Raw genomic sequence first — 12,995 nt, 5'->3', positions numbered from 1 at the left:
CCTTCATCCCTCAGTCTGTGCTCCCAGGGTACGCGGAGGCAAGATCATCTCGGTTGCTCAGCCCCAAGCGGGGATTTTTTCAGGCACGGAGGGCCAAGAAACAACGACCAGTGGAGGTGGCCACCTCCAAGGTGGCAGCAGCGCCCGGCGGCAGCAGCAGGTGGCTTCCCCTGGAACTCAGCGTTAGGAATCCTTGGGCCCTATTGGACACAGGCTGCCCGGCTGCGGTGCGCTAAGACGCACAACTGAGAGAGCGACGAGCCTCCCTGGTGTCACACGGGCTGGACACTGATGGACCCCGGGGTCATCCGGCGGAGCCTCCGGGCGCCTCCGCCGCCGGCACCGCCTCCGCTGCTGCTGCTGCTGCTGCTGCCGCTGCTTCTATTGCTGTTGCTGCAGGTGGCCGGCCCAGCCTCTGCCTTCTCGGAAAACCTGCTGACAGCCCCGGGGGTGATGGGGACCAGTGCCGTCCCCGCCAGCCCCGGGAGCGTGGTGGCTCCGGGAACGACCCCGTTCGAGGAGAGCCGGCTACCAGTGTTTACCCTGGATTATCCCCATGTGCAGATTCCCTTCGAGATTACCCTCTGGATACTGCTGGCTTCCTTGGCCAAGATCGGTGAGTGACTTGGTCCCCCTGGTGGGGATCCTTGGAGAAAGGCTGGATAACCAGGTTGGGGAACGGAGGGGGAATGCGGAAGAGGGCACTAATCGAGTGGCTGGGAGTCAGGGGTGCTGCGCGAAGGTGTGTGGGTGGAAGAGTCTGCTCCTATCTCCCCTTGAAGTAACTGTAACAGATATGGGAGGCTCATTGTGTGAGAAAGGAACATGAAGCCAGAGCAGTTTGTTTTTTTTAACTTTGGTATTACGTGCAAGAGTGGAGGAAGATAAAGACAAAATCGTATAAAATATAGGTCATTAGTTAATTCTGCCTTGAAAACAAACAAACAAAAAACCAAAAAGATCTGAAAGTAAAGCTGATTCAAAAACATGTAGCTGTTTCTTGGAAGATCGAGAAAGTGGGCTGAATTTTATCAGTGTTACTTGAAGGAAAAGCATTTGAGTTAAATTTTTTAAACTTGATGGCCTGAGAAGAGGTAACATGGTAACTGCTATGGGCAACTAATGAAATGCATGGAAAGGTACCAGTGACACAGGAACTGTACAATTGAAAATGAACTCTTACTGCCTCTTCTCTGAAGTCAACACTCATTAGGGTGCTCTCAGAGAGGTGATCCGAGGAAACTGCACTTATTTTAGCTTTTACTAACCTGGGCAATAAACCTTTAAGTCTCCTTAGGAAGGAGTGACTACAGAATTTTGTCACCATAATTTACAAAAATATCCAATAATGTGTTGAATACATAATCATTTTACTTTCAATTATGCCTTTCTTTTAATCTTTCTTTAACTTTAAATATAAGATAATTGGCAAATATTATTTCTAGTCTAGTAAAGTGGAAAGAATACCAACAGTCCCAGTTCTGACAGGTATTAGCCAGTGTGACCCTGAGTAAGTAATTTAACCTCAGTCATCAATAATGTGGGGGGAAATTATAACACCTGTGCTTCCTACTTTATAGGGTTATTATGAGGACAGTGGATAAGGCACTGGATTTGGATTCAGGAAGACCTCTCTTCAAATCCCATGTCAGATAGTTATAAGTTGTGTGACCCTCTACAGGTCAATTAACCTCCTGGGGCCTCAATTTCCTCATTAGAAAAATGAGAGGGATTTGATTCAGTGGACTCCAAAGTCTCTTAAAACTCTGATTCTAAGATAAGTAAATCTGCCAGTACTATACAAATGAGATATTATTATAACGTTGTACTCAGAACCTTGGGCTGAAATCTTGATTCTGACCTTGATTACCTGTGTGATGTTAGGCAGTTAGGTGAGTTAATTTCTCTTAACCTTCTTTTCCTCATTTGTGAAGTGAGAAGGTTAGACTAGTAGAAGGCCTCTGAGCTCCTTTCTGGTTCTAGATACATAAATCTATCATTGTTTTCTATTGGGATAAGAAGAAACTGTAATAGTTTTAAAAGAGAGTTGGAGAGATGTATCATTTTGATAACTTAGTGGTTGTGTGGTAGTATTGTTACTAGTTGACTACCTTTAATTTCTTTGGAAAACACTACATGATGGACTAAATACTTCCCCCACTTGCCAAATATATACATTATTAGAAATTATGTGTATGTGTGTAGGCTTAAAGAACACTAGTTTTTACACACCTGCCATTTCTTATTTGTCCCTCTGCCTTTTCAGGTTTGGGTTCTACTTATTACAGTGTTTCCATTACTTCTTGTTTATATTTCCATCTTGTACCCTTCCCTATATTTTCTGAGGTTTTTCTTAGTTCTCTATTTATCTCAACCTTCTTCAAGCCTGTTTGCTCTGTGACCTAGCTTCTCGGACTTGCCTGATATTTTTTTCCCTCTTGGATTTTACTTTCTTGGTATTTTCACTTTTGTTATGTATCTTGTTTATTAAAATAGGCAATAATAATATTAGTAGTGATTTCATCTAAGAAAAATGTTCCAGTGTGGAGACTTCCTTCACTTATACAAATCAGCAACTCATCTTTAATATTTAAATAGAGATTTCCCTGAGGCAACAAAAGATTAAGTAACATGCCCAGGGTCATCAAGGTAGTATGTCAGAAGTAGGGGTCATCCTGATTTCTGTGTGAGCCCAACTATGTGGAGATGCTTCTTGTTTTTTAAGTACTTTGCTAATATTAGAATTAGCACATGTCAATATATCTTTCATTTTTTTTATTTCCCAAGTTATATATTTGTTGTACCACCAATTTCCCATGCCTGACTTGCCTTAAATTCGTTAACTCATTTCGTTCCTCCTCTCTTCCCGTGAATCTTAAAAGAAAATTGGTCACAGGGGCTATTCAGTCCCCTCAAAGGAGTTCTTGGCAGCTGAGTTTGGACTTGTCAGGGGGTTGAGTGAGGGGTCTTGAGCTCCAAGTACAAAGGGTAATTCTGAAGGCAGAGAAGCACATCTCTCAGGTATTTCTCCCAGTCCTGCTTAACTATAGCCAAGTCCACTTCTACTACAGCTCTGCCCTGAGCTGAGCCCCTGAAATCATCCAGATGCCCTCAGTGGAATACAGAATGTTTCTGAACTTTCTGGATGATTTTAAGCAGGACCACCCTAGTACTGTGGGATGTGTCTGTTACCCACTCAAATCATTCACCCAGTCATTTAGACTCTATGTTTAGGTTCTCATGATGACCAGACAAGCTGTTATTTCTAGAGTTGAACCAGATTCAATCTAATTCTCCCATATTTTGAAGGTTTTATAAGTTCAACTATTGAGGGTAGCTTGGTGCTAGGAGGGTAGCTTGACTCTTTAGACTCATACAATTCACTACACACTCTCATGATGTCATTGGTCTTCTTGTAGAACCAAGGATGAACAACAATAAATCACTAGTACATACTTAGTGTACTTAGTCTCATTTTTTATGTTAAGTGGATTTAGGGGCAAAATACCAGGTTCAAATCCCAATTCTACCTCCTACTAGAGTGAAAAGTTGGACAAGTCAATTGACTTCTCTTTGTCCCAGTTTCCTCACCTGTAAATAGGAATAAAAGTACTTGAATTGCCTTGAAGTAACTGGATGGCACAGCAGCTAGAACGCTGGCCCCATAATTAGGAAGACCTGAGTTCAAATCCAGACTCAGACACTTACTAGCTGTGTGACCTTGGGAAAGTCATTTAACCTCTGATTGCCCCAGTTTCCCTAAGTACAAAATGGGGACAATAATGGCACCTACATCTGAGGGTTGTTGTGAAATTGAATGAGATAATATTTGTAAAGCAGTTAGATCAGCATAGTTGTTGTTCAGTTGTATCAGCCCAACTCTTTGTGACTCCATTTGGGGTTTTCTTGGCAAAGATACTGGAGTGGTTTTCTGTTTCCTTCTCCAGCTTAGTTTACAGATGAGGAAACTGAGGCAAACAGTTAAGTAATTTATGCAGGGCAGATATGAGTTCAGTCAAGATTTCAGGAAGTCTTCTTGATTCCAGACTGGGTGCTCTATTCACTGCGCCACCTAGCTGCTATATCTCAGAGTTGTAAAATTGCAAAGAAAGTGTTTTGGATACCTTTGTCATATGTGATGTGATGTGCCGGAACTTACATGTCTTTTGAAAACATGAGAGAACCGAAGTATTAATAGGCAACATGTTGAAAACTGTGTCTGTTATGGAACTCATTTGTCCAAACAAAGGCAGTATGATATTGCAGAAAGAACATTAGTTCTGGAGTTGAACACCTGAGTTCAAATGCTACCTCTGATGTTTACTATCTATCTGACCTGGGACAAGACATTGAACCTTCTCAGGCCATGTTTTCCTCATGTCTAAAATGAGGGGAGTATTGAAGTGGGGTGGGGATTCCCTTCTCGTTATAGTTCAATGATCCTATGATAAGAGAATGATTTCAAAGCCCAAACCTGTTTTTTGTTAAGTTTGCATAATGTTTGATGTTGGTTTTACTAAATTCAACTCAGCATACTATTTGAAAGATCAGTATTCATATCTTCCTAAGACAATGGATTTTATTTTTTGGGGGGGGAATGGAACAATGATGCATCTTTATTTTAAGTTGTTTTGTCTTCCGGCAAAATATATTTCCTATTTAAGAATACATTGAGTAGTAGATAGAGTACTGGACTTTGAGTCTTGAGGACTAGATTCAAATGCTGCCTCAGACACTATCTGTGAAATCTCTGGCCGGTCATTAATATATATTTAATATATTTCCTTCTTTGCAAAATAAGGAACTTCTAAGGCTCCTTTCAGCTTTAAATCTGTGATCCAGTGTGGATGGAAAAAGCTTGAATGTAAACATCATCTGTAGTTTTCATATAAAAATGACATCAATTTTTCTTGTAAACACTATGCAAAATTAAACTTTGAAGGTCAATGATAATGGACTTAGAAATCTCTGAAAATTTTTAAAATCTTTGCCAGGAAAGAAAATCTCAATTTGTTGATTTAATCTATTAACTCATCTTCCCTTCTAAATATTTTTGGATGCTGGTGGTGCTACTGCTTCAGTGATTCACTAGATCTGAGATTTTATTGGTATAGGTGATTCCTGTTAAGAAAATTCTCCCTTCTGTTTTAGGTCAGCACCTTCTCTCTAACTTCCTCAGAGAGTACTTAGATGTTGAATGCCTTTTCCAAGCTCATAGTCCAAGATGCATTAAAAGCAACACTTGAACTCATGTCTTCTTGACTCTAAGGGCAGCTTGCTATTCACTCTGAAGCAGGTTGTCTTTTTACTTCTCATTTTAGTTTACATCACTCTTAATTATTAGAGTTAAAATTAAGTGTACATTTTTCTTTGGAGACATTACGTAAGAGTTGTCTGTATTATAACTGCTTTAAGTTAGAGAATTTAAACTTTTGTTTGTAAAGCGTAGGCTTATTTTCCTCCTAGAAGAGGGATACCTTATTCAAACTGGATTAAAATTGAACACTTTATTTAAAAGAAAACAGTATAAATACAGTGTGTGTGGAAGGGGGTAGAGGTGGGGGTAATATTGGGTATGAAAGAGATATACTTGCATGAGGTGATCCAAGAACTAGGATGGGGAAAAGTGGTGGAGAATATTTGGCTAAAGATCAATGGAGGCAAAAATTATAATGATATTGTCAATGGAACATATATTATAGATCACCTTGACAGAAAGAAGAAACAGATGAAGACAAATCACGAACAAATCACAAGCCTGGTGCAAAGTTCTACAATAGCAGTTATGGGAGACTTCAATTATCCAGATGTCTGCTAGGGTTCTCCTATCTAAAGCACAGCAGCTAATAGGTCTTTGATTTGCTTTCATGTTAATTACCTCTTTTAAAGATGGGAGAATCAAAATGGGGAATTATCTTCTAGTTTTGATATCCACCAATAAGGAAATTACGGAAATCTTGAGGGAAAGGGACTATGTTATGTTAGAGTTTATGATGGAGAATACAGTAAAATAGTAAAGCTCAAGATGAGCTGGTGAGAAAAGCTAAGGACAACAGAAATATGGAGGATTTTGGTTACATTGAGGGAAAAAAAAGGAGAACCAAAGAGAAGGTAGAATTGCTCTTGATCAGGTAGGGTCTGCAAAGATCCTTACTAGGAGTCAGAAAGCTCTGAGTTCTGATCCTGAGCCTAACACTAACTACCTATGTAAGCTTGGACATGTCTTATAAGCTCTCTGAATTTTAAAACTTCTGCATTTTAGGTATGGATTTATAAAATTAGTAGGTTGCACTAGATGTTGTGTAAGACAGAGCTATTCTAGATCTGTCATCTTATGTTTTTAATTAAATGCAAATTTAAATAATGAATAAGAATGAGATGTGGTAATAAAACTGCTTGATGTAGCTCATTTTTGTGGGCAGTGATAATTATGAAAATGTATATGGTATCTTCCTACTATCTTTTTCTTTAAAATATATTAATACTCGTAGGGTATCAGGTAAGACCCTTCATAACTAATGATAAAAGTGAAGTCAAACGGTCTGTTTCTGCTATCTGTATGACATAATAATTCTTAAAGAGCCACGTCTTTAATCTTGCTGAGCAGAGATGGAGATGATTCTCCCTGTTTTATTCCAGTCATATTCTTGCAATTGGAGAAATAACCAGGTAGCTTACTAATCTTTAGAGTGAATGGTCAAACTTTGGGGGAAAATATCACTGGATCCAAAGGGAAGCTTTAGTTTCTAATTTCAACTGGGTCATTAATTTACTTATTTTACCTTGACTAAATTCATTAACCTCTCTGTATCTCACTTTCTTTAGTTGTAAAAATAGGCATGTACCTGTCCAACTTGTCTTCTGTGTTTTGAAGATGATATATATATGTAGATAGACAGAGATATGCACACATATACACACACACATATATACACATGTTTATATGGTTATATGTATATATAATGTATATGTGTATATATATGTGCATAAATATATGTGCATATATATGTGTATATATAGACACATATAAACATATGTGTATGTGTGAAAATAATTGGGAAAAGCTAAAGGAGCTATCCAAATAAGAGGCACCATTCATATAACCATAACTCACAGTTATATAACCCTTAATACACATCATCTAATATTTGATATTTAGAAACCTCTGAATGAAGCAGAGTAGGTATGATGATTTCCATTTTATTCATAAGGAAACTGAATCACAGAGAATTGTTACTCACTGTCTCACTGCTAAAAATGGCAGAGCTGGGTCTAAGAAACAGATTTTGTGATTCTAAGTCTCCTGCTATTTCTAGTATATCATACTGCCTTTGTTATTTTCACCATCATTGTCACCGTCATCATTGTCATCATCATCATTACCACCTTTACTTGTCTTCTCCCATAAGCTTTTGAACTGTTCTATGGCAATAACCATGTCCTCTGTGCTCTCTGCAAGTCTCCAGCCCTCAATAAATGTTATTAACTGATTGATAGACAACATGGAAAATAAAAGTATCATTGCTGGAGTTAATGATGTAAATAATAACAACATTCTATTTCAGAAGAGGGGAACCTGTGATTTCTTTGATAGAGGGAATCTCAATGAGGGGACTCCTATGCAGATCATTATGGGTTCTGCAACTTTCAGTCTTAAGAAAGTCGCCTAGGGTAAAGTTATATGACTTGCACAAGTTCCCACATCAGAGGGAGGACTTGAATCAAAGTTATCCTGATTCCAAGGCCAGCTCTCTATCTGGTAGGTCACCCTGCCTCTTAATATTCTATTAGTAGGGTAAATTTCCTTGCGTGCCTAGGTGTATTCTGGAGTTTGATTCTGGGCCATCTCTTCTTTTCTCTCTATAGTCTCTTGGTATTCCCTTTACTTCCCCTGGTCTCAACTCTCACCTCTGAACATAAGACTCTGAAATCTATCTATGAAATCATGCTCTTTCTCTTGAGTTTCAAACACTCCTAACAACTGTTTATCATAAATATCCCACTTTATGTATCATAAGTATCTCAAACTCAGCATGTCTAAAACAGAACTCATTGTCTTTCCCCCTCAAACCTTACCCTCTTCATTACTTATTTATTTCTCTTGAAGGCACCACCATCTTTCCAATTGCATGGGTTTCCAGCCTCAGAGTCAGCCTATAATACCCTTTCATCTCTTTTATGCTTCACATCTTCCCAAGACTTCCCAAGTCTTATTGTTTCTGCTTCCACAAAATACATTTAATTAGTCTCTTTCCCTCCATTCACACAACCACCACCTTAGTTCAGGTTTTCATCTCACCTTTCCTGGACTTTTGTAACAGTCTCCTAATTAGTTTTTCTGCTTCCATGCTCTTCCTCTCTGATTCCCTCTTTATATAGCTATCACAATATTCCTAAAGCACAGCTCTGATCATGGCACACCTATGTTCAAGAAGCTCCATTGACTTTCCATTGCTACAAATTCCTTTGGTTTTTAAAGCTCTCCATTATCTGTCTCCAGCCTACCTTTCCAGACATATCACATATTGCATTCTTTAATGTACTCCCCTCCACCCACTTCCCAGCTAAACTTTCCTGCTTGCTATGTTCTATACATAGCATTCCATGTCCCATCTCCATCCATTTTCACAGGTCTCAAATGTGTAGAATGAGCAGCCACTTTATTTCCAACTCATAGAATCCCTAGCTCTCTTCAAAACCCATTTTAAAATTGAATAAGACAAGATTATTGCCCTCAAGGAGTTTATATTCTGGTAGGAGAGTTAAAACATACCTATTGATAACCGTATTATAAGGTATAATTTTGAACAAAAGTTATACTGAGGGTTCACAGAGGGAGAATAAGGTCAGTCAACAAAAATTTATTAAAGGTGACCAAGTGCTGGATTTGGAATCAGAAAGACCTGAGTTCAACTATGGCCCTAGACACTTGCTAGCAGTGTGACCTTGGGCAAGTCATTTAACCTCTTCTGTCTCAGTTTCCTCACCTCTAAGAAAGACAATAATAGTAGTACCTACCTCCTGTGGTTTTTGTGAGGATAAAATGAGATCATATTTGTGAAGTGCTTTGTAAACCTTTAATGTCCATATAAAATTAGCTGTTATTAAGCACTTAGTGTGTTGCTAGCACCAAACTAAGTACTAGGAACACACAGAAAAGAAAAAAGAAAAGAAAAAAGAAAAAAATGTCTGCCTTCAAGGAGCTCTCATTTTAGTGAGAGAGTCAACATTAAAACAAGATATATATACATATATATATATAGCACAAATTGAAGGTAATCTCAGAGGGAAGGCACACACATGAAGGGGGAGTGGGAAAGGCTTTTTGCAGAAGGTAATATTATCTGAAACTTGAAGGAAGCCATGGAAGCCAAGGAATGGTGATGAGGATGAAGAGCATTCCTGGATTGGGGAGAAGCCAGTGAAAATGAACAGTTAGGAGATGTATTATCTTGTGCAAGGAATAGCTGGGAGACCAATGTCACTAGATCATAGAGTATGAGGATAGGGATAAAATGTAAGAAATTGAGAAAGATAGGAAGGGGGCAGGTTATAAAGGGCTTTAAAAGCCAAATAGAGGATTTTTATATTTGATCCTGGAAGCAATAAGGAGCAACTGGAGTTTATTTATGGGGGCGTTTGAGGGAAAATGACATGGTCAGACCTGTGGAAAATCACTTTGGTGGCTAAGTGGAAATGGACTGAATTGAGGAGAAGCTTGAGGCAGGGAGACCAATCAGAAGGCTATTGCAGCTAATCCAAGTGTGAGAATATAAAAGCATCAAATCAAGTCAAGTCAACAAGCATTTATTAAGCACCTATTATGTTCAAGGCACTGTACTAAGTACCAGGGTGGTGGCAGTATCAGAGAAAAGGAGATAGATAAAAGAGATACTATGAAGATAGAATTGACTGGACTTGGCAACAGGTTGGATATGAGGGGTTAGAGAGAGTGAGAGGCTGAAGGTGACACCTAGGTTGCAAAAGGAGAAATCAGGAAAGTTTTGTAGATGGCACATTGGGACCTTGAAGGATGGATAGGATTTCAGATAGGTATAGAGAGAAGTATTGGGGAGGGGGATTTTATACCGCATAGTGGGAACATTATAAATACAAGGAAGCAGCAAAATGTGGAGCTGGTTTAAAAAAAATGGCAAATCTCTAGTTTTAGTGGATCAAAGAGTAGATGAAGAGAAGTAGTGGGAAATAAGGACAGAAAGACAGAAAGAGTCTTCATTATGTCACTACATGACTGACCTTAGTTTTCTTTGGTTTGATATTGGATTGGTGAGAAAGCTCAAAGGTAAAATTTTGATCTAGACTGGCTAATTCATCTTATCAAGGATTAGTATTTATTCCCTTTTAATTAGCACTGGAAAGTACCTGTTGGCATTCTGTCAAAGTAATTTAAATTTACATAGAACTTTGTTGTTGTTCAATCATTTCAGTGGTGTCTGACTCTTCATGACCCTATTTGGGGTTTTCCTGGCAAAGATGCTTGAGTAGTTTGCCATTTCCTTCTCCAGCTCATTTTACAGATGAGGAACTGAGGCAAACAGGGTTAAGTAACTTGCCTAGGGTTAGCCAGCTAGTGTCAGAGAACAGATTTGAACTCAGGAAGATGAGTCTTCCTGACTCCAGACCCAGCATTCTATCCACTGTGCTACCTCATTGCTCAGTACATAGAACTTTAAGATTTGCAAAATGTTAAATTACTTACCCCTGTTCACACAGCTATTAAATGCCTGAGGAGTGATTCATAGAATCATTGGATGAGGACCATAAATCTAGAACTAGAAGGGACCTCCCAAATCATCTAGTCTAACCTCTTCATTTTACAGAAAGTCAACACAGCTTAGGTGACAGAGCTCTGGACTTGAAATAAGGAAGACCTGAGCTTAAATTCTTCTTCTGAACTTAATAGCTGTGTGACCCAGGGTAAGGACTTCTTTGATCCTTGGTTTCTTCATCTGTAAAATGGTGATAATAATAAATAAATAAATAAATAAATAAATGATAAATAATAAATAATAAATAATAATAAATAAATAATAATAAATAGGGTATCAGACACTATGTCAGACACTCACCAGCTGTGTGACCTGGGCAAGTCACTTAACTGTTTGCCTAGGTTTCCTTGTCTGTAAAATGAGCTGGAGAAGGAAATGACAAAACATTACAGTATCTCTGCTAAGAAAATGTCAAATGGGATCATGGAGAGTCGGACATGACTGAAACAACTGAACAACAACAGTCTTGGAGGGTTATTGTGGGGGCCAAATGAAATCATATACGTACATAAAACTATATGATAGGATCCTAGGTTTAGAAAGGAAAGGAATCTAATTTTTAATCCAGTCCTTTCATTGTACATCTGTGGAAACTGACACACAAAGAGGTTAAGTGATACAAGGTCATACATCTAGTAAGTGTCTGAGGCAGAATTTTAACCCATATCTACCTGATTCCAAGTCTGGTATTTTATTTACTCTGCCACATTGCCTCTCATATATAAATGTTAGTTATATTCATTACTCCTTCTCCTCCTCTTTCTCCTCTTCCTCCTCCTCCTCTTCCTCCTCCTCCTCCTCCTCCTCTTCCTCCTCCTCCTTCTACTGCTACAAGTAAGAAAATGGAAGTCCATAGAGATTGAATGGCTTACCCAGCATCACACAGGTAATAAGCATTAGAGGCAAAAGTCCAACCCAGTTCATCTGGCTCCAAATTCCACCAAAGAAAGAGCCTTAAGGTCCAACACAGTTTCCCATGTACTGTACTCTGTTATGGTTATAGCCTTAAAGGATGACACTTTGGTTATTCTCAGTGGAAGATATTAAATGAATCCTATAGAGAACAAGTGTACCCAGCCTTTATACCAGCCAGTCCCTCATTAACACTACTTTACCACTGCTGTTGTTGAGACTTAAAAGGAATGTAGTCTGCACCACATAAGAGCTCACATACTTGTAGCAAAGGAAATGCCAATTGAAACAATCCTGTTAATTCAACAAACAACCAACATTTATTTGCTTGTTTGTAAATGTATTTATATACCCCAGGATTAATAGACCTGTGATCTCTTAGATGTATTTCCTCTAACAGCGTACATCTTCACAACTTCTCCATGCCTTCCTAGCCCATCATATCCTATTTTAAATATATCATACATGCTCTGACCAGTGTGTTCGGGAAGCCTTCCTATACTTTTCCTGATATTACTGATATCTGCCTGATTGGCACTGATGGAGCACATTGTCTGTCACTTTTCTCTTGCTCTTGCTAAGGTGACTCATGAAGCATTTATGTAGGCCATAGCAAATTTAGGAACAAACCAAGGGCTATTGTGAGTTCTATGAGGTGATGGATGCACAAGCATCTGGAAAAGTATAAAGCACTATGATTATGTAAGGTATGATTAAAAGATTGTACTCAATTGCAGCTGAACAGAGAGAGACAGATATGGTTGCTAACAGGTTTTCTGGAGTAATAGCAAATATCTAACAAGATGAGATTAGTGAAGGAATTTTTTTTTTGTTTTGACATTGATTCTTCCTGTCTTTCTCAGTGCAGCATCCACTTGGTAGTTTGATCCTACTGCTGATTAGCATAAAAGTTTTGATCTCCTTAAGCAGCCCAATTCTCTCCCACCCCACTTCTGGGAGGCTCAGCATATTGGTGTCAGACTTATTGTCAGCACTGATAAGCCTTAATCTTAAATATAATTTTTTCCCCTCCAACTACCCTAACACTGATAAGGGTCTTATGAGTTACAAATATCATCTTTTCATGTAGGAATGAAAACAGATCAACTTAATAAGCCTCTTATGATTTCTCTTTCCTGTTTACCTTTTTATACTTCTTTTGAGTCTTATATTTAAAAGTCAAATTTTCTATTCAGCTCTAGTCTTTTCACCAAGAATGCTTGGAAGTCCTTTATTTCACTGAATATCCATTTTTTCCCTTGAAGGATTATATTCAGTTTTGCTGGGTAGGTG

The 12,995-nt window shown here is 38.6% G+C and overlaps 1 protein-coding gene across 1 annotated transcript in view; it reads left to right on the top strand.

Annotated features, from left to right (window-relative positions):
- Nucleotides 1–291: 291 nt before the first annotated feature.
- LOC114046301 (sodium/hydrogen exchanger 2) overlaps nucleotides 292–12,995 on the top strand; it is a 112,927-nt gene continuing 100,223 nt past the window's right edge. The window contains exon 1 of the mRNA XM_027866603.1: nucleotides 292–616. Within this exon, the coding sequence (XP_027722404.1) occupies nucleotides 292–616 (325 nt within the window). The remainder of the gene's footprint in view (nucleotides 617–12,995) is intronic.

Source organism: Vombatus ursinus, unplaced genomic scaffold (genome assembly GCF_900497805.2).
Source record: "Vombatus ursinus unplaced genomic scaffold, bare-nosed wombat genome assembly UNPS02014781.1, whole genome shotgun sequence".
Lineage (NCBI taxonomy): Eukaryota > Metazoa > Chordata > Mammalia > Diprotodontia > Vombatidae > Vombatus > Vombatus ursinus.
The sequence above is the reverse complement of the archived record's forward strand: the minus strand, read 5'-3'. Positions and strand labels throughout refer to the sequence as shown.